The 19,857-nt window shown below is 47.0% G+C and overlaps 1 protein-coding gene across 6 annotated transcripts in view; it reads right to left on the bottom strand.

The window, feature by feature from the left end:
* lipeb (lipase, hormone-sensitive b) overlaps nucleotides 1–19,857 on the bottom strand; it is a 51,541-nt gene that overhangs the window by 18,782 nt on the left and 12,902 nt on the right. For 3 of the 6 annotated variants that reach the window (XM_080183845.1, XM_080183841.1, XM_080183840.1), the window contains exons 2-7: nucleotides 14,726–15,261; nucleotides 8,874–8,964; nucleotides 8,073–8,099; nucleotides 3,338–3,483; nucleotides 2,943–3,128; nucleotides 1,399–1,548 (exon numbers count right to left, since the gene is read on the bottom strand). In XM_080183845.1, coding sequence (XP_080039971.1) covers nucleotides 1,399–1,548; nucleotides 2,943–3,128; nucleotides 3,338–3,483; nucleotides 8,073–8,099; nucleotides 8,874–8,964; nucleotides 14,726–15,261 — 1,136 coding nt within the window. Of the gene's footprint in view, nucleotides 1–1,398; nucleotides 1,549–2,942; nucleotides 3,129–3,337; nucleotides 3,484–8,072; nucleotides 8,100–8,873; nucleotides 8,965–14,725; nucleotides 15,262–17,122; nucleotides 18,096–19,857 lie in introns of those variants that run through there. The other 3 variants (XM_080183846.1, XM_080183842.1, XM_080183844.1) reach the window with 2 other exon arrangements.

The raw sequence follows: 19,857 nt of genomic DNA on the forward strand, positions 1-19,857 counted from the left end.
TAATGACAATTATCAACATCATGTCAGCAAAGCAAGGAGAGTTGGAACAGATCACAGACCGGTAATTCTGCAGCCTGTCTACCATCATTTGGGAAGTCAGGAGGTGAGTTACTCGCTGCAGAATTAGCAGTCTGTGACCTGTTCCATCGACAAGGCACAAGTCAGGAGCGTGATGGAATACTCCCTATTTGCCTGAACAGGTGCAGCTCCAACAACATTCAAGAAGCTTGACACCGTCTTGGACAAAGCAGCCCCACTTGACTGCTACCCCTTCCACAAACATTCACTCACTCCTCCATTGACACACAATGGCAGCCGTGTGTACCATCTACTGCAGCAACTCACCAAGATTCCTGAGGCAGCACCTTCCAAACCTGCAATCACTGCCATCTAGGACAAGGGCAGCACCTGGAGGTTCCCCTCCAAGCCACTCACCATCCTAATTGTAGATATATCGCTGTTCCTTCACTGGAGTTAGGTCAAAATCCTCAGATTCCCTCCCTAACAGCACTGTGGGTGTGCCTACACCACAGGCACTGCAGTGGGTTCAAGAAGACAGCTCATCACCACCTTCTCAAGGGGTAATTAGGGATGGGCAATAAATGCTGGGCTCAGCCAGTGACACCCACATCTTTTAAATGAATATATATTAAAAAAAAATTTATTCTGCATCAAATTGATGATGTACATATCCTGGGAGTATTTCACTGAGACAATGTAGAGGGAGCTTTACTCTGTATCTAATCCCGTGCTGTACCTGTCCTGGGAGTGTTTGATGGGGACAGTGTAGAGGGACCTTTACTCTGTATCTAACCCTGTGCTGTACCTGTCCTGGGAGTGTTTGATCAGGACAGTGTAAAGGGAGCTTAACTCTGTATCTAATCCCATGCTGTACCTGTCCTGGGAGTATTTGATGGGGACAGTGTAGAGGGAGCTTTTCTCTGTACCTAACCCCGTGTTGTACCTGTCCTGGGAGTGTTTGATGGGGACAGTGTAGAGGAAGCTTAATTCTGTATCTAATCACATGCTGTACCTGTCCTGGGAGTGTTTGATAGGGACATTGTAGAGGGAGCTTTACTCTGTATCTAACCCCGTGCTGTACATGTCCTGGGAGTGTTTGATAGGGACATTGTAGAGGGAGTTTTACTCTGTATCTAACCCCGTGCTGTACCTGTCCTGGGAGTGTTTGATAGGGACAGTGTAGAGGGAGCTTTACTCTGTATCTAACCCTGTGCTGTACCTGTCCTGGGAGTGTTTGATGGGGACAGTATAGAGGGAGTTTTACTCTATATCTAACACCGTGCTGTACCTTTCCCTTCTCGAACTGGCCTGCCTTTGCTAAAATTAAACCTTGCTCCTTTCCTGAAAGAAATTCTATCGATTTGGACTGTGTCTTACCTCGTGGGACTTTGAGGTTTGAGCTACGAAGCCTCCACCATGGAAATGAACAATGAGGAACTTTGACCGTGGAGCCTTCTTGGTTTTCAGGCGAATATCTAGACCCAGTTGTGCTTCAGGTTTGCAGAGTTCATTGAGCTCATCACTATCCTAATATCACCAGCAAATGCAGGAATATAAGAAATGACACTTAGAAAGGATAGATAAAAGAGCAATCAATCTTATAGCATTGCATCTGTAATGGCAGGAGGTCAAATGTAGCATCTTCATGTCCCTATTGAACCAGTGGGAAGTTAATCAAAACTACCTTTAATAAACTGTACCACTAGGGGTCTCTGTGAAACTGCAGTAAAAACTCTGACAACACTAGGTTTTAGTCCAACCGATTTACCAGAGTTTAACCTGTACAAGACAGAACAGACACCACACTATCTGCTCAAATGCATGGTGGCACAGTGGTTAGCACTGCTGCCTCACAGCACGAGGGACTTGAGTTCAATTCCTGGCTTAGGTCACTGTCTGTGTGGAGTATGCACGTTCTCCCTGTGTCTGTGTGGGTTTCTTCCGGAGGGGGGGGTTGCTCCGATTTCTTCCCACAGTCTGGTTAGATACATTGGAGAAAGTCTGACAACACCAGATTTCAGTCCAACCGATTTATTTGATAGTAAATTCACTAGCTTTCAAGGTTACCCTCTTCGTCAGGTGAATGGAGAGTTCTGGCCTCAGACAGAGCATATAAAGCACAGACAGTTTACAGATTACTGATTAGAATGCAAATCTTTACACCTAACCTGCTGTTCAAGTCTTAAAGTGGCTAACAATGCGTGTGGAAGGAGCACTGATCACAGGCTAAAGAGATTTGTATTGTCTCCAGATAGTACAGTGAGTGAGGTTTACTGTACTGTACACTTTACACTTACTGTACTATCTGGAGACAATACACATCTCTTTAACCTGTGATCAGTGCTCCTTCCACACACATTGTTAGCCACTTTAAGACTTGAACAGCAGGTTAGGTGTAAAGATTCGCATTCTAATCAGTAATCTGTAAACTGTCTGTGCTTTATATGCTCTGTCTGAGGCCAGAACTCTCCATTCACCTGACGAAGGGGCTAACCCGAAAGCTAGTGAATTTACTATCAAATAAATTGGTTGGACTGAAACCTGGTGTTGTCAGACTTTTTACTGTGTTTACCCCAGTCTAACGCCAGCATACCCACATCATAGATGCATTGGGTCATGCTAAATTCTCCCTCAGTGTACCCGAACAGGCAGTGGAGTGTGGTGACTAGGGGATTTGCATGGTAATTTCATTGTAGAGTTAATATAAGCCTACTTGTGGGACTAACAAAATAAACTTTAAATTTAAACAACACTGGGTGCACAATGCTGGGAAACATGTGTCCATGTTTCACATTCTGCCCTGACGTACAACCCCATGGAATTTTACAAATCTAACAATGAGGGCATTTCTCTGATTAAAAATGATTGAGTGGTCACCTACGACATGACACAAATCGCAGCCAGCTCAAGGAAGCATTTACCTGTCCGTCTCGCAGCTCGTAGGAGATGAGTCTCATCTGCACGGGTCCGGGGCCAGAATGAGCTACCGGAGGAGTGATGACGACCATCAAGTTGGGGTCAGCAAGCAGCGGCATCTCAAAGGAGTTGGGCGGGATGGCGAGTGTCTTGTTCACACGGACAGTGGTGGACGTTAGAGTCACCAGAGACTGGCAGGGGAGGAAAGGTTGAAGAACACAGTCAGAAAGCTGAGTAGCAGTGAGTATGGGAGGGAAGCTCAGAATAGTGTTACATAGAATCCAGAGCACAGAGACAAGTGCTTAAGACAGCTCCTCTAATTACTTCGCCCCACCCTCTATCACACAGTCGCACCTCCAGATGGGTCTTTACCCTCTGTCCTCTCAGTCTCGGGACTTACCGCCAGCACCTCAGTTTCGGTGATGTTCCAGAAGGTCTTCCAGAAGTGCACGTCCAGGTTTTGGGTGAGCCGCTCGAACTCAGCGCCGCGGAGTTCGGGATCGATGGCGTACTTGCCGCTGGTGAAGAAGGAGGTGGCAGCAACGCCTGTGAGGGAATCAATCCAACAGTTTAGGGACCAGGGCGGGTAATGTCCAGGGATGGCAGGAAGAGAGCCACCCAGTATCCCAGCCATCAGGAAGTATTCCTAGTTTTATATACCCACCTTAGGGTGAACAGAAGTATTTGATAATCTTTTTGTTTTGAAGTGTCGTCGCTGCTGTATTGTGGTAAACACAGCAATCAGGCTGTGCACAGCAAGATCACACAAACAGCAGCTTTTAACCTGTTTTTGAGATGTTTTGTTTTGCAAAAATTAGTCAGAACACCAGGTAAAGTCCCCTGCATTTCCTCCAACAGTAAGAAGCGTCACAATACTTGGTTTAAATCCGGCAGGCTTATTTGATATCACGAGCTTTCGGAAGTTGCTCTTTCATCAGGTGAGTGGAAAGGTAGGTTTCACAAACATGGCTAGACTCAACTGCAAGATGTTGGTTGGAATGCGAGTCTTTACAGGTAATCAAGTCTTTACAGGTACTGACAGTGCGAGTGGAGAGAGGGATAGTCACAGGTTGATGAGATGTGAATCGTCTCAAGCCTGGACAGTTATTAGGATTTTGCAAGTCCAGGCTAACTGGTGGGGGGTACATATAGTGCGACATGAACCCAATCTCCACATCATGTCCTCCAAAAGTGGCCTGGATATCTTTCATCCTTACCCGAGGGCTGTGGATGAACCTCTCACCCACAAAACAACACTTATGACAGTGCAGAACTCCCTTGGTACTGTGGGTGCTGGCTTGGATAATGGGCTCCACCAGCGAACCACACAGCTGTGGGTCTGGAGTCAGGTGAAAGGCCAAACTGTTTAAGGATGGTAGATTTCCTTCTATGAAGATCATTAGTGAACCAGATGCTTTTTTTTAATTAAAACAATAATCCATGGTGGTTGTCATGGTCACCTTTACTGAGACTAGCTTCAACATTTCAGAGTTTATTAACCGAGTTTAATTCCACTAGCTGCCATGGTGGGATTTGAACCTGTGTCCTCTGGAGCAACAGCTGGGGCCCTCTCGATTAATAGTCCAGTGATATTACCACCACTTCCTGCAACGTTAAGCTCTTGAGCACACATAAGGGAACAGGGCGTGCCGGATTTAGTGATGAATAACAAACTTAATTTCTTAGATTGCAAGTAGTAACTACAATTCAACTCGACTGACATTGTGCTCAAGTGGGAGAGTGAGGAAGACAGAGTCAGAAACCAAGGTTTTGTAATGCAAGGCAAAGTTCGCAAGGAACGGGAAATAAAATAGGCAGCAGTAAACTGGCCTGGACCATTAACAGGTGAACCCACTGGTGAAGAGTGGGAGGCATTTTAAGTTTCTGACACAATATCAAGTCAGGGGAAAGATAAAAGGCTCACTTGTAAAGTTAAGCAAGCAAGGTTTTAGGTTTTTAACTTTAAAACTTTAAACTTCAAGGTTAAGCAAGGTGAATACAGGAAAATAGGAGTCAGCACCAAGCTACAAGAAAGGCTTCACACAAATACCAGAAAATATGTATGTCCAGTGGACTGCAAGAACAAGAAGAAACAACACGGGGTTGCAAATAAAGGATTGCGAGCTGCTAAGAGGAAGTACATAAAATAAAAACTTACAAGGGTCATCAAAGCTAACAGTAAAGGTCTTTATCCATATCATAGGCATGTTAAATGAGAGTTCTATATTATTTTATCATGTAGAGGGACAGGGCATAATACGTTGTTTCCCAAAAGTTTTAAAGTTTATTTATTACTGTCACAAGTAGGCTTACATTGACATCGCAGTGAAGTTACGGTGAAAATCCTTGAGTTGCCACACCTTGTTTGGGTAGACTTAGGGAGAATTTAGCATGGCCAATGCACCTAACTGACCAGCACAGCTTTTGGACTATGGGAGGAAACCACAGCACCCAGAAGATACTGACAACAGACATGGGGAGAATGTGCAGACTCCACACAGAGAGTGACCCACGCTGGGAATCGAACCCGATCCCTAGTGTTGAGAGGCAGCAGTGCTAACAACTGTGCCCCCCCCTCCTCCGAAAAGGGTAATGGAAATCTGAAACTGTCCCTTCCACAAGGATTTGAATGTTGGGTGGGGAGATGAAGTTAACAGATCAATGTTTGGTAAAGATATCAAGAGATATGGAGTGGAGGCGGGTACATGAAGTTGAGATACACACAGATCTAAGGGAAAGACAGAACAAGCTCAAGCAGCTGAATGCTAACTCACGGCACTTCGTTCAGAATAACAGCATACACACATTTGCACGATGAATTTAAACATCAAGATTCGTAGGCAATTAGTCATATTAGTGTACCTTTGAGAATTTATTTTTTAAATCACCTTCTCTGCAGCTATAAGTAGCTTTGGTTTTCATCATTGTTACTGGATGACTACTAGAAGTCCTTTTATTGCTATTTCAATGATTTAAATGGGGATTTGTTTATTTTTACTCTGGGCCTCAGATACTTTTTGGGATTTGTTAGGAGGAAGACTGGTTGACAGGTCAGGTGACAGGACCTCTTGTTTTCAGTTTTGAGCTGCTGTTTTAGCTTAGAAGGGGGTGGACATCAGACCGAAAGCAGTGTTTCTCTCTCTTCCTGGCATTGGAAATTCTGCTGGTTGGCTGAAAGCAAGGCTTTTGCCTTCCTGGAGTGGAAAATAAAAATCTGCTGTTAGTGGTTGGTTTGCCTAGAGTCTGTCTCTCTCTTTCTGGTGTTCTGGAAAGCTGTTCTGACTTCTAACTGATCTGTGTGTACATCAAGCGAACTGCTAGAAGTTACAAGGCTGTAAGTCAGAGTTTCAATTCTCTACTCAAAGGATTAAGTTCCAGCATCACATGAGCATTCATAATTTCTGTGCTAAACCTATGGCAAGGGTTTTGTACAGGATTTTGTATTTTGTTTGATTGAAACAGTTTGTATACTTGTTAAGGGTTATATGTTAGCATGAATTTTTGTAATTGGTAAAAGTTATTGCTAATTTTCTTTCTATACATGATAACTGTATTCTTAAATAAACTTTATTTGACAAAGCTCCCTAGTGGGTCATTTGAATCATTCCTGAAGTGAAGCATCTCATGCTTACCCTAGCCAAGCTCAAATTGCAAAACTATGATCCAGGCAGACTTCATAAAACACTCTGGAGTTTCTGACCTGAATTATAATAAATTTCAGTGACAGTCAATGGAGATGGATTGTGACTAAAAAAGGGAATTGATGCTGTGTGTCTGTGAATGATGAAGGGATAGAGCCTGAGGAGGTTATTGAAGAGAAGGGTAGATGGAGATACAGAGCACGGGCGGGTCAGAGAAGGTTGCAGAACGGCAGCAAGACCAAAAGGAAATTGACTGGCGGACCAAAACATTCTAAGTTCTTCCCATAGTAAGGTATCAGCTCCCAGTGGCTGGAATCTTCCCGGTCTCAGAAGATAGAGCAAGGTGGAATGTGATAGATAGAAGCGGTGGGCCACCAATCAGCATAATTTGCCATCCATTCATGGTCTGATTGGGGCTAGGACCCCACTGAGGATCGAGCCCGATATGTTCCTGGAGGTGGGAATAGAGTACAATGATTGGGAAGTCTTGCTGAAAATCTACAAGATCACAACTGGAATACTGTGAACAGTTTTGGTCCTATTATGTAAGGAAGTATATATTGGCATTGGAGTCAGTCCAGAGGGATTTCACTAGGTTGATTGAGAACGTGAAGGAATTTTCTCATGAGGAGAGGTTGAGTCAGTTGTACTCATTGGAGTTTAGAAGAATGAGAGGTGACCTTATTGAGACATACATAATTCTCACTTAGCTTGAGAGGGTAGATGCTAGGAGGTTGTTTTCCCTTGTGGGAGAATCTAGGGCCAGAGGTGTAATCTCAGAGTAAGGCGGTCAGACATTTAAGATTCAATGAGGAGGAATTTCTTCTTCAGGAGGGTACAGAATCTGTGGGATTCTTTACTGCAGAGGACTGTAGAGACTAGGCCATTAGGTATGTTCAAGGCTGAGACAGACATATTTTTTTAATCAGTAAAGGCGTCAAGGGTTATGAGAATAAGGCAGGAAATTAGGATTATCACATCAGATCAATCATGATCTCATTGAATGGTGGAGCAGAATCTATGGGCCGAATGGCCCACTTCTGCTCCTATATCTCATGGCCTGAGTGAGGAGTGGGGGGTGGGGGGAGGGGAGGGGCTCCCACATTCAACCTGCTATCAGCACTGCTTTGGTCAGTGAGTTGAAGTCGCCAACCTTTGGCAGGAGCCAGTCTCCCTACAGCAGATACTTTGGTACAGGGCACCTCAACATGCAGTCGACCTTGCAGTCTGCTCAGGCAAGGCGACAGTCTGCCATCTTGCAAGACTGCGGGTTCTCATACCGACTTTGCAGTCTCGGAGACTCATGCACTACCCTTGATTGGACAGGAGGCCAGGAGTTGGCCTCTTATTTGGTTCCACGCAGGAAGATCTCCCTGACAGAGCAGGATCAGAATTTAGAAAAGGTCCTGACACACAAGGAATTGGAAGAGCATTAACATCCTGCCCACTGCAAAAGGTTTTAATTTCTTTAGAGAGAAACAGAAAAGTACTCACCATACTGTGGTAAGCTACCAATTTCCACTAATGAAGGCATGAGATTAAAACAGAGACAAAACATTTCAATGTTACTGAGTACTCACTGTCAAAGCTCCCTTTCCATTCTATTCATATACATTCTGTGAATTTTGGGCTGTGAGTGAGAAATGCTTTCCAGGACAGGTACAAGACAGGGTTAGATACAGAGTAAAGCCCCCTCTACACTGTCCCCATCAAACACTCCCAGGACAGGTACAGCACAGGGTTAGATACAGAGTAAAGCTCCCTCTACACTGTCCCCATCAAACACTCCCAGGACAGGTACAGCACGGGGTTAGATACAGAGTAAAGCTCCCTCTACACTGTCCTCATCAAACACTCCCAGGACAGGTACAGCACAAGGTTAGATACAGAGTAAAGCTCCCTCTACACTGTCCCCATCAAACATTCCCAGGACAGATACAGCAAGGGGTTAGATAACAAGAGTTCTGGATAGTGCTGATGCCTGTTGTGAATTTCAAACCTGTGGGCTGGTAAACACAGCATGCAATCGAGTCCATGCAAGTTCCTATGCACAGTGGGGTTTGGGACATGCAGTGAGTAATCAAGTGCACGGATTTCATTGATTCATTTTGACAGGCTTTGGGCCAAATTGACAATTTGGTTGAAGGAGTTGGTTAGTAAAGTATCAAGAACCCAAAAGAGCACTCGCAGGGACATGACGATAGAAAGAAAACACTGTGAACACACACACACATGCACTCACACATGACACACACACATGTGAAGCACACTCACGCACCCACACACACTTCTTACCTAAGCTGCTTTCGTGTCGTCTGTAGTTTTCCCCAAATGAGACCAGGCCGATTGAGATGGTTTGTAAGAAGGGGCGGATCGCAGGGGTAAACTGCAGACAACAAATAAATGGTCAGAGGTCACAATGAAACAGGAGGGAGGCAATCAAATTACCCCTTAACCTTCTAAGCTCCAGGCAAGCTCTATTGTGTGTAACTTAACCCTTAGGACTCCAGGAAATATCCAGGTACATTGTCAATTGTACTCAGCCAAACCTATGGAGAAGATGGCGAGTGATAATGTCACTGGATTATTCACCCAGAGGCCCAGTCTGTTGCTGTGTGGAACATGGGTTCAAATCCCATCACAACAGCTGGTGGAATTTAAATTCAATTCATAAAATCTCAAATTATAAAGCCAGTCTTAGTGATGGCAACCATAACATTCATCGATTGTCATAAAAATCCACCTAGTTCACTAATGTTCTCTTGGAAAGGAAATCTGCCATCCTAACCCGAGCTAAATGTGATTCCAGGTGCACAGCAATGTGATTGGCTCATAGCTGCCCCTCTGAAATGGCCCCATGTATCCACTAGTACTGTATTCCAGTATTACACAGCGTCAGATCTGTCCCAACAGTACTGTATCCCAGTGTAATACAGTGACAGACCTGAGCCCATCTGTACTGTAGCTCAGTGCTAGTGACAGACCAGTTCCACCTATACTGTATCCCAGTGTTACACAGTGACAGAGCTCTCCCCACTAGTACTGTACCCCAGTGTTATACAGGGACAGAGCTCTCCCCACCAATACTGTACCCCAGTATTACACAGTGACACATCTGTCCCCACTATTACTGTATTCCAGTGTTATACAGGGACAGAGCTCTCTCCACCAGTACTGTACCCCAGTGTTATACAGTGATAGAGCAAACCCAAAGCAAGTTTGAAAAGACAGTCCAGAATTGGAGAGCTGGGTGATTATTACGGCTCAGTACGGCACGGGGTGTGGATCTGGTCTGGCCTATGGTCTGGGTGGATGCCGTGAGCTCTGATCCTTGTACTCAATGGCACAGCGGACAGCCAGCATCAGGAGCTGCTGGATGTCTGCCCATAGCACAATAACAATGGCTTATTTCACAGGGATTTACACTGATGATAAGTCTGTTATGAGAACAGCGGGGAGGTTGCAGCATTCATCTGTCCTCTGGGAGGGTGGTGAGCATGGGAGAGAGATGAGGGGGGAAGGAAACCACAACAGAGCTGTCTCTTATTCTGCAACTGACACTAAGTGTGGGTCTGCTATTGAGAGAAAAGCAGTAGACTCAGGTACAGGGACTGTGCATGTGCCTGTGTGTGTGCATACTATGAGGGCAGAGTGCCTGTGTGTGAGTGAGTGAGGTGAGTGAGTGAGTATACTATGATGGCAGTGTGCCTGTATGTGAGTGAGTGAGTGAGTGAGCGAGTGTGTGCATGCTGCCCTGGAGACAGTGCAGCTCCTGAGCAGAGATGGGCTTACCCTGGAGCAATAGGTGTATTGGTGGACGGCTTGTGTGGTTGTTTGTTGGCATTGCACAGAATTAGATCTGGCAATCCTGCTGTCTGTGGTCAAACAATCTGCCCTCATCTTACAAATGAAGATCTCGCCCCCTCGCTCCACCTCTTTCTCTCCCTCAGTGATGATCAGAGGGGAGGGGAGAAAACTGGAACAGTGAAGAAGGAGGCTGCATCAGGCGCTGAGAACGCACAAGCAGTCAGCTCATAGCAACACACGGCACACACGCTCTGGACACCTCTTAATGGATATTACCCTACACATGCTTAATGACTACCTCCTTGCTTCAAAAGCCTACCTGAATGCTCACCTCAAGGAGAATGACAGGACAGCAAACCATAGCAAAGTAATGTAAACACTGTAAATACACACTCCGAGTACACATTCTGCAAACACGTGCGCGCACACACTCTGCACACACACGCACACATTCTGCACACACATGTACACACTCTACACACACACACACTCTGAGCTCTTAAGCCCCCTTAAGTTTTTCAATCCTTTAATACGGTTTTGACCAGCAAGTCCCCTCTTTCTTCTGTCTCGTGACAGTGACAGTGCAGAGTGAACTATCTAAAAGTACAGGGGTGGTGCCATTGAGCTGCCCAGTGCTTGTGGAAGTGCTGGTGAGGAGCAGGAATGGGGCAGTCCCATTCTTAGAGAGGAATCCTTTGTGGAGGGACTAGGGCAGCAGGTTCTCTCTGAGGTCTCAGGCGATATATTTTGGTACAAAAAATGAGGACACATTACAAATTTAAATGGGATGGAAGAAGAGAGAGACCTGGGAGGTACCTGTGCATTATCTGAAGATGGCAGGACAGTTAATGAAGCAATTAGTAACACACACAGACATACTGGGCTTTATAAATAGGGACATGGAGCAGAATTTTACCCACCCCGATTCCGGGGGCAGGTGTGGCTCGGAGAACGGCATTCTCCGTTGGCCTCAGGCAGGATCATACGAAACTTGGGCGGACATGCTGGTAAAATTCTGCCAAGCAAGTACAGAAAGCCAAGAAGCTGTGTTGTACCTTTAATAAAACACTTGTACCATTCCAGCTGGAGTCCCACTTTGGGCCCCTCACTTTGAGAATGGTCTGAGTGCTTTGGGGTCAGTGTGGAAGAGATTAACTCGGCAGGTTTCGGCAATGGAGCTCTTGACAGTCTTAGGGATGGGCTGGAGAAGCTGGTGTTGCTCTCCTTGGAGCAGAGTAGGCCAAGAGGGGACCAGACTAAATGAGGAGACACTGCTCCTGATGGCCGAAGGGCCGATGACCCAGAAATCACAGATTTAATACAATCGGCACAAGGGCCAGAGGCGACATGAAGAAAAGCTTTTGAACTCTGTGAGTGTTTCTGAGTCGGAATGCACTGTCTGATAGTGTGGGGGAGCATCAACAGCAGCCTTCAAAAAGAAAATTCAATAAATACTTAAAGCACAAAACAAAACCACAGCGACGAAGGGAAAGTGGGGCGGGGGGAGAGGGATTAACGGGATTGGAACAGAGAAGACTGAGGGGGCGACCTGATCGAGGTGAAAAAAGATTATGAGAGACATGGATGGAGTGGATAGGGAACAGCTGTTCCCTTAGTTGAAGGGTCAGTCAAGAGGGGACATCGGTTCAAAATGAGGGGCAGGAGGGTTGGGGGGATGTGAGGAAAATCTTTTTTACCCAGAGGATGGTGATGGTTTGGAATGCACTGCCTGGGAGGCGGCGGAGGACGCACATCCTTTAAAAAGTACCTGGATGCACATCATAACATTCAAAGCTATGGGCCAAGTACTGGCAAAGTGGGATTGGGTGGCAGGTCGGATGTTTCTAATGTGAGAGTGCAGAAGGATGGGCCGAATGCCCTCCTTCTGCGGCTTGTACTGTTCTGTGGTTCCATGATTCAGATGCCAGGGATCAGTACTGAGGGTTAGCAGAGAATCGAGTCTGCTCCACCTCCCGAACTGGGTTGAGAGCAAAGCTCAGTGAGATTTACAAAGTTTAAGGGGGAAGGAGGCCATTCGATCTGTGCTGGCCTGTTTGAAAGAGCTGCTGTGTTGAGCATCACACCCCTCAGTTTCAGTCCAGCAGCCTGTGAGACACTGAGATGTCCAACTCCCTTTGATATTGATGGAATCAGCTATGACCATCTTTTCAGGGTTGGAGTTCCAGATCCCAGCAACCCTTTGAGTGAAAAACTATCTGGATTTTATTTGAAACCAATGATTTTAAGTCTCTTTCCAAACCCACTACCCAGAGAGGATTAGGGTTTCTCTCTCAATGCTACCAGAACCTCTTTTCTGTAACTTCTTAATGTTCTTTGTCCCAAGGGGAATAAGTCTGAACTTTTCCAGCCACTCTTCAGAACTGATGTCCCTCACCCTGGTAATGTCCTGACAAAACCCCTCAGGGACCCTTTACCAAGATCTCTGTATCTTTCCTCAAGTGCAGAGGCCACAGTTTTGCAGCTGAAGCCTCAACAGTGATTTGTGAAGTTTGAGCAGGACACCCTCTTCAGACCTGACTTTGGGAAAGGGCTTCGCTGGAGGACTAACTCACACTAGTAGCTGTCGTCCACCTCGGTCAATGGTCCAAGCCAAAGGATTCACCACCCCCCACCTCGTCCACAGAGGCTCTATCAACCCTGTTCATTACACTGGCAAATCCAATGGACAATACTCCCCATCTCTGTGACCTCCTGCAGCCTCATGAGGAACCAACTCAAAGTGTTGCCAGGCGCATCGCAGTAATGAGTGTCCAAGAGAAACAAAATGGACACTGGGTCACGTGAGCACTTCTGACCAACGTTTGGTCAAAGGAGGAGGAGAGAGGGTTCAGGGTGGCAGTTCCAAAGCTTGGGGCCCAGGCAGCCCAAGGCACGGCTGCCTTTGCTTCTCAGCAACACTCCTGTGAACTGCCTTAAGGTGCAGGAATCTAAGGCAGCTGGAGATGGTTACAGAGATAGGGACGTTTGGAGGGGCTGGAGGGGGTTACAGAGAGGGTTATAGGGTTGGAGGAGATTACAGAGAAAAGGAGTGTTGTAGGGGCTGGAGGATGTTACAGAAATAGGGAGGGATTGTAGGGGCTGGAGGAGGTTGCAGACAGGAAGGGTTGTAAGGGCTGGAGGAGGTTACAGATAGGAAGGGTTGTATGAGCTGGAGGAGGTTATAGGAATAAGTGGTGGTTGTAGGGGCTGGAGGAGGTTACAGAGATAGGGAATGTTTTATGGCTGGAGGAGGTTACAGAGACAGGGAAGGTTGTAGGACATTGCAGAGATAGGGAGCTTTATAGGGGCTGGAAGAGGTTACAGAGATAGGCAGAATTGTAGGTGCTGGAGGAGGTTACAGAGATAGGGAGGATTGTAGGGGTTGGAGCACGTTACAAGGACAGGGATGGTTGTAGGGCTGGAAGAGGTTACAGAGAAAGGAAGGGTTACAGGGGCTGGAGGGGGTTACAGAGATAAGGAAGATTGTAGGGGTTGGAGATGGTTACAGAGATAGGGAGGGTTGTAGGGGCTGGAGGATGTTACAGATAGGGAGGGTTGTAGGGGCTGGGGGAGGTTGCAGAAATAGTAAGGGTTGTAGGAGATTGCATACATAGAGATGGTTGTAGGGGTTCTAGGAGGTTATAGAAATAGGAAGGGTCGTAGGGGCTGGAGGGATATTACAGAGATAGGGAGGATTGTAGGGGCTGGAGGAGGTTACAGAAGTAGGGAGGATTGTAGGGGCTGGAGGGGGTTATAGATAGGAAGGGTTGTACAGGCTGGAGGAGGTTACAGCGATGCGTGGTGGTGGTAGAGGCTGGAAGAGGTTTACAGAGATAGGGAGGGTTGTAGGAGGTTGCAGAGATAGGGAGCTTTGTAGGGGCTGGATGAGCTTACAGAGATACGGAGGAATGTAGGAGGTTACACAGATAGGGGTCTTTGTAGGGGCTGGATGAGGTTACAGAGATAGGCAGGGTTGTAACGGCTGGAGGAAGTTACAGAGATAGGGAGGCTTGTAGGGGCTAGGGCAGGTTATAGGGATAGGGATGGTTGTAGGGCTGGAAGAGGTTACAGACATAGGGAGGGTATAGGGGCTGGACGAGGTTACAGAGATAGGGAGGGTTGTAGGAGGTTACCGAGATAGGAAGGGTTGTAGGGGCTGGAGGTGGTTACAGAGATAGGGAGGGCAATATAGGCTGGAGGAGGCTACAGAGTAAAGGAAGGTAGGAGATTGAGAAGGTTACAGAGATAAGGGAGGATTGTAGGGGCTGGAGTGGGTTACAGAGATGAGATGGGGAAGAGGCCATGGATGTGTGTTTCAGATGAGGGTAGACTGCACTGACCTGGAAGCCCAGGCAGCGCCCATAGAAGCAGCCCTTGTGCATGGAATTGGACTCATGCAGGAAGTCCTCGGAGAGACCCTTCTCCTCACCGAAGAACAGGTCGCCGTGCTTGTTGGCAGTCAGGAGCTTCTGGGCGAAGTAAACAAGGGCACGGAGCTGGCAGAGTGCTGAGCAGTAAGCCTCCACCTCCATGCAGTTGTGATTGGTCCTGAAGAAGATGCTGCGGCGGTTAGTGCTGATGTATCGGGACTTGTGGATGATGTGCAGGATGCAGGAGCGCACCACCTTAATTAGACTGCGGTAGCCATTGGCTGGGGTCATCTCATCAAAATCGAAGATGGGAAAGACTGTGATGAAGCTCTGCACGACTGGCTGCAGCCCACGGCCGTGCTCCTGGATCTGGGAAAAGGCCGTGACGAATCGCCGTCCCATCTCCGACGGGTTCTGCTGGAAGAAACGAATGTTGTCTTCGGTGACGGAATGCAGAACGAAGAACATGTTTCGCACATCCATGGATGAAGAGGACACAGCAGAGGCTGAAAAGGAAAAGAAAGAGCAGGATAATCTTCGCTGTCCCAGTGTTCAAACATCCCTCCCTCCAGCATCGAACATATCTCCCTTAATAACCAGGAGGCCATTCAGTCTCCTTAAGTCTACCCCACAGGAACAAGAGACCATTCAGCCCTTCAAGCCTGTCCCACAAGAACAGGGGGGCCATTAGCCACTCGAGACATTCTGCCATTCAATCTGGAAATAGTTGATCTGCATCTTAAATCCATTTACCCATGTTGGATAAATCTCCCTGAATACCAACCCAACATTCCAAAAATTTTCAGTGGAACTTTCCAGCCTTTAGAGCTTCTGTGGATAGGCTGGGGAGGAGGGGGGAGGTGGATTTTCAGAACCATAGGAACAGTATCACCCACAAGCTCTGCTCCAAGTCCCGAGCCTCATGATTTGGACATACGAAGAAAGCTATGCACTTATACACTGCCAACCATGACTGCAGGATATCCCAGAGGGATTTACAGCCATTTATTGATAGTTACTGTTGCCACAGAGCAAATATATTGATCCATCACTCCTGGTTGCTGGGTCAAAATATTGAAACAAAACTGTGGCAGCAGTTCTTCAAGAAGGTGGCTCATCATCACCTTCTAAAGGCAATTGGGAGAAGCAACAAATGCTGGACTTGCCCACAATCGGAGAGGAACTATAAAATTCCATGGATGAAAGGAGAAGAGACAGACATAGGTGAAGGGTGAAAGTAGCACGGTGGCACAGTAGTTAGCACTGATGCCTCACAGAGCCAGAACCCGGGTTCGATTCCAGCCTGTCTGTGCGGAGTAATCACGTTCTCCCCCCGTGTCTGCACGGGCTTCCTCCGGGTGCACTGGTTTCCTCCCACAGTCCAAAATGCGCCCATTGGGCAGATTGGCCATTTTAAATTGTCCCTTACTGTACCAAGATGTGTAGGTTAGGTGGGTTGGCCATGGTAAATGCGCAGAGTTACAGGGATAGGGCAGAGCCAGGGACTGGGTAAAATGCTCTTTTGGAGAGTCGGTGCAGAACTGATGGACCAAATGGCCTCCTTCTGCACTGGAGGGATTCCATGAGGACAAATGAGAGGTTGCTGAGGAGCACTGTACTGCAGTCTTTAAGATGAGATATTCGCAAGGACCTCTTGGCCCTATTTTAAAAAGAGTAGGGGAGGTTTCCCCTTGTGTCCTAGGGGCCAAGATCTATCCCTTGACAAACATTACCAAAACATTATCAGATCATAATCACCTTGCTGTTTGTGGGAACTTGCTGTGTGTTCCCTACATTATGATGGCAACTACACTTTAAGCAGTATTTCACTGGGACACTTTGGAAAAGTGGGACTCATTCTTCCACGAGGGTCTCAAAGAACAAAAAAAAGAACAGCACAGGGACAGGCCCTTCGGCCCTCCAAGCCCATGCTGATCATGATGCCCTAACTAAACTAAAAAAAAACCTTCTGCCCTTACTTGGTCCATGTCCCTCTAATCCTTTCCTGTTGATGTACCATCCAGATGCCTCTTAAATGTTGCTAATGTGCCTGCTTCCACCACCTCCTCCACCAGTGCGTTCCAGGCACCCACCACTCTCTGCGTGAGAAACCTCCCCCGCACATCTCCCTTAAACTTCCACCCCTTTCACCTTGAACCTGTGACCCCTTGTAATTGACACTTCCAGAGGGAAAAGGCCTCTGCCTATCCATAGGTGTCCTTAGTACTTGGAGCTGCAGGTAATCCGAGGCTTGGTTCCCAGTGTGGCAATGCCTCGATTTTAAAATTCTCATTGTTGTGTCCGAATCAAGGTCTCTCCAATGGCCCCCCACACCCCTACCGCCACACTCCAAATGAACTTTCTGACCTTTCCCAACTCAAATCCTCCTGAGGTCACTGTGCTTCTGTTTTTCCGGTCTCTCACGCATCCTCGATTTTCATCGCTCCAACATCGGCGGCCGTGCCTTCACCTCCTTCAGAAGTTCCGGAACTTCCTCCGTTAGACCTCTCCACCTCTTTCCACTTCTCTCCCTCTCGCTCCTCTTTTAAAAAGCTCCTTAAAATCTACCTCTGGGACCAAGCTCTCTGCCAAGTCCCTGAATAGCTCCCTCAGTGCGACTCGGGGCTAAGTTCTGTCTGATACCCTGGTAAAGGAGCTTTGGCTAAGATTATAGGAGTAATCTGAATAGCTAAGCAAGTGTCACATGGTCAAATCTTGCCTTGGCTCCCCCCAGGCAATTGGAATTCAATTAATTAACTAAATCAAGAATGAAAGTGCTAGTCTCGTCAATGGCGGCTAAGTAATTATCAGATGGGTTGTAAAACACCCATCAAGTTCACTAATGCCCTTTAATGAAGGGGAATCTACCGCCTTACCAGTCTGGCCTACATGTGACTCTAGACCCTCAGCAATGTGGCTGCTCTTTTGTGCACCCCCCACCCCCTCAAAAGAGCTCAGAAAGCAACTCAATGTTGCACTTGCAACCAGGTCAAGGCAGTGGCTCCCTACCACTTTCTCAAGGACAATCAGCGATAGGCAAGGAGTGTTGGCCTTGCCGATAACATCTGCAGCAGGATTGAATTAGTGCTGTGCCTGTTGTTGATGTTACATATCCAGAAGCAGAAACCACAGTTCCTGTGACTCACCCAGCACATTTCACATTAGGTCATACAACAGACATCATAAATTAGACCAGACTGACACGACGGTGATAGCTCAGAGTTGACTTATTTCAACACTTCTAAACCAGAGCTAACTTAGAACAGCAGGCAGCAGCGTACACAACACATGATGCTGCGAAGAGAGAGACAGATCCAAACATGCATGACTTTTCCCTCCCCTTCACTGTTGACATTGGAAACAGTCCAACCCAGGTAAAGGCTGGAAGAGTTTGGGTTTGGAAGAGTTGCAGATTGTTTGACAGGTAGTGGAGCAAGTCCTACAACAGAACAGCATTCTTCGTGCACAGCTCCCAGCAGCAGTACACCCAGCAGCAAGTGTCAATGGAGGGTCGGGCCGCTGAATCTGCTGTCTGTGTGGGCCCACTCACCGTTACCCAATAGAGGGCCTGCCCTCACCCTGTCACCCGACAGAGGGCCTGCCCTCACCCTGTCACCCGACAGAGGGCCTGCCCTCACCCTGTCACCCGACAGAGGGCCTGCCCTCACCCTGTCACCCGACAGAGGGCCTGCCCTCACCCTGTCACCCAACAGAGGGTCTGTACTCTCCCTGTCACCCGACAGAGGGCCTGTACTCTCCCTGTCACCCGACAGAGGGCCTGCCCTCACCCTGTCACCCGACAGAGGGTCTGTACTCTCCCTGTCACCCGACAGAGAGTCTGTACTCTCCCTGTCACCCGACAGAGGGCCTGTCCTCACCCTTTACCCAACAGCGAGCCTGTACTCACGTTACCTGACAGAGAGCTGTCTTCACTCTATTACTTGACCTACGTCCTGTCCTCACGCTGCAGGGCTGAATTTCACATATTTTCTGTGCTACTGTTCTCAATCTCACGACTTCCTGGTGTGGATTCACTGCTAAAATATTACTCATTAAGAGCCATTAAACAGGCACTGGTGGCAACCAACTACAAAGGAAATGATTTAAGGTAGTACCAGCCAATGCACAGAGAAGCAGAGAGAAAGATAATTACCTAATGCCCATAGAGAATAGAGGGAGCATTACATAAACAGAGTATCAGTATTACTTCATATACAGAGAAACACAGCGAGTATGTGTCAGGGAGGGGGATAGAGAAAGAATGAGAGCGGGGAGAGAAAGAGAGAGTGAACATCATATAAAGTACACATACAGCATATGAGGGGGAGAGAAAGAGAGAGTAATCATTATATAAAGTACACCGACAGAGTGCGTGTAAGGGAGACAGAGAGTGCGAGTTAATATAAAGTACACAGAAGGTGTGTGTGTGTCTACAGGGGGGAGAAAGCGAAAGAGAAAGAGAGAGCAAGCATCATGTAAAATACGCAGAGATAGTGTGTGTGACAGAGTGAGAGAGTAAGCATTATTTAAAGTACACACAGAGTGTAGGGGGAGAGAGAGAAAGACAGCATTATTTACAGTATACACAGAGTGACGGGAGGAGAGAAGGAGAGAGGGAGAGAAAAAGAGAGTGAGAGAGAGAGGAAAAGAGAGCAAGCTTATATAAAGTACACAGAGAATGTAAGAAGGGGAGGAGAGAGGGGGGGAGAATTATATAAAATATTCAGGAGGGTGAATATTACTGAATGTGTTCACAGATGGTGAGTGTGTTGCTGAATGTTTGCAGGTGAAGCATTCACAGCACAAAATGCTAACCTATCTAATTCCTATGCAGCAGCGAGCCCTTCTTGTTAACTGCAGTTGGATATATCCTGGTTCTGTTTTACCACTAACAACAGCAGTCTTAAGGGAATCCAGATCTTAAAAGTATTCTTTAAATTATTACATGGATAACTTATCTCGTGTAGTTTCAACTTGTGGAATGTAAGAATTCGATAAGAGTGTAGAATACAAAACCAGGCCATTTGGCCCAACTGGTCTATTCTGGTCTTTCATCTCCCACCCCATCACTTCATCCTTCCATTCCTTTCTCCATCATGTTA

The sequence above is a fragment of the Carcharhinus amblyrhynchos genome, unplaced genomic scaffold, assembly GCF_965287045.1.
Source record: "Carcharhinus amblyrhynchos unplaced genomic scaffold, sCarAmb.v2.hapA scaffold_443, whole genome shotgun sequence".
Taxonomy (NCBI): Eukaryota; Metazoa; Chordata; class Chondrichthyes; order Carcharhiniformes; family Carcharhinidae; genus Carcharhinus; species Carcharhinus amblyrhynchos.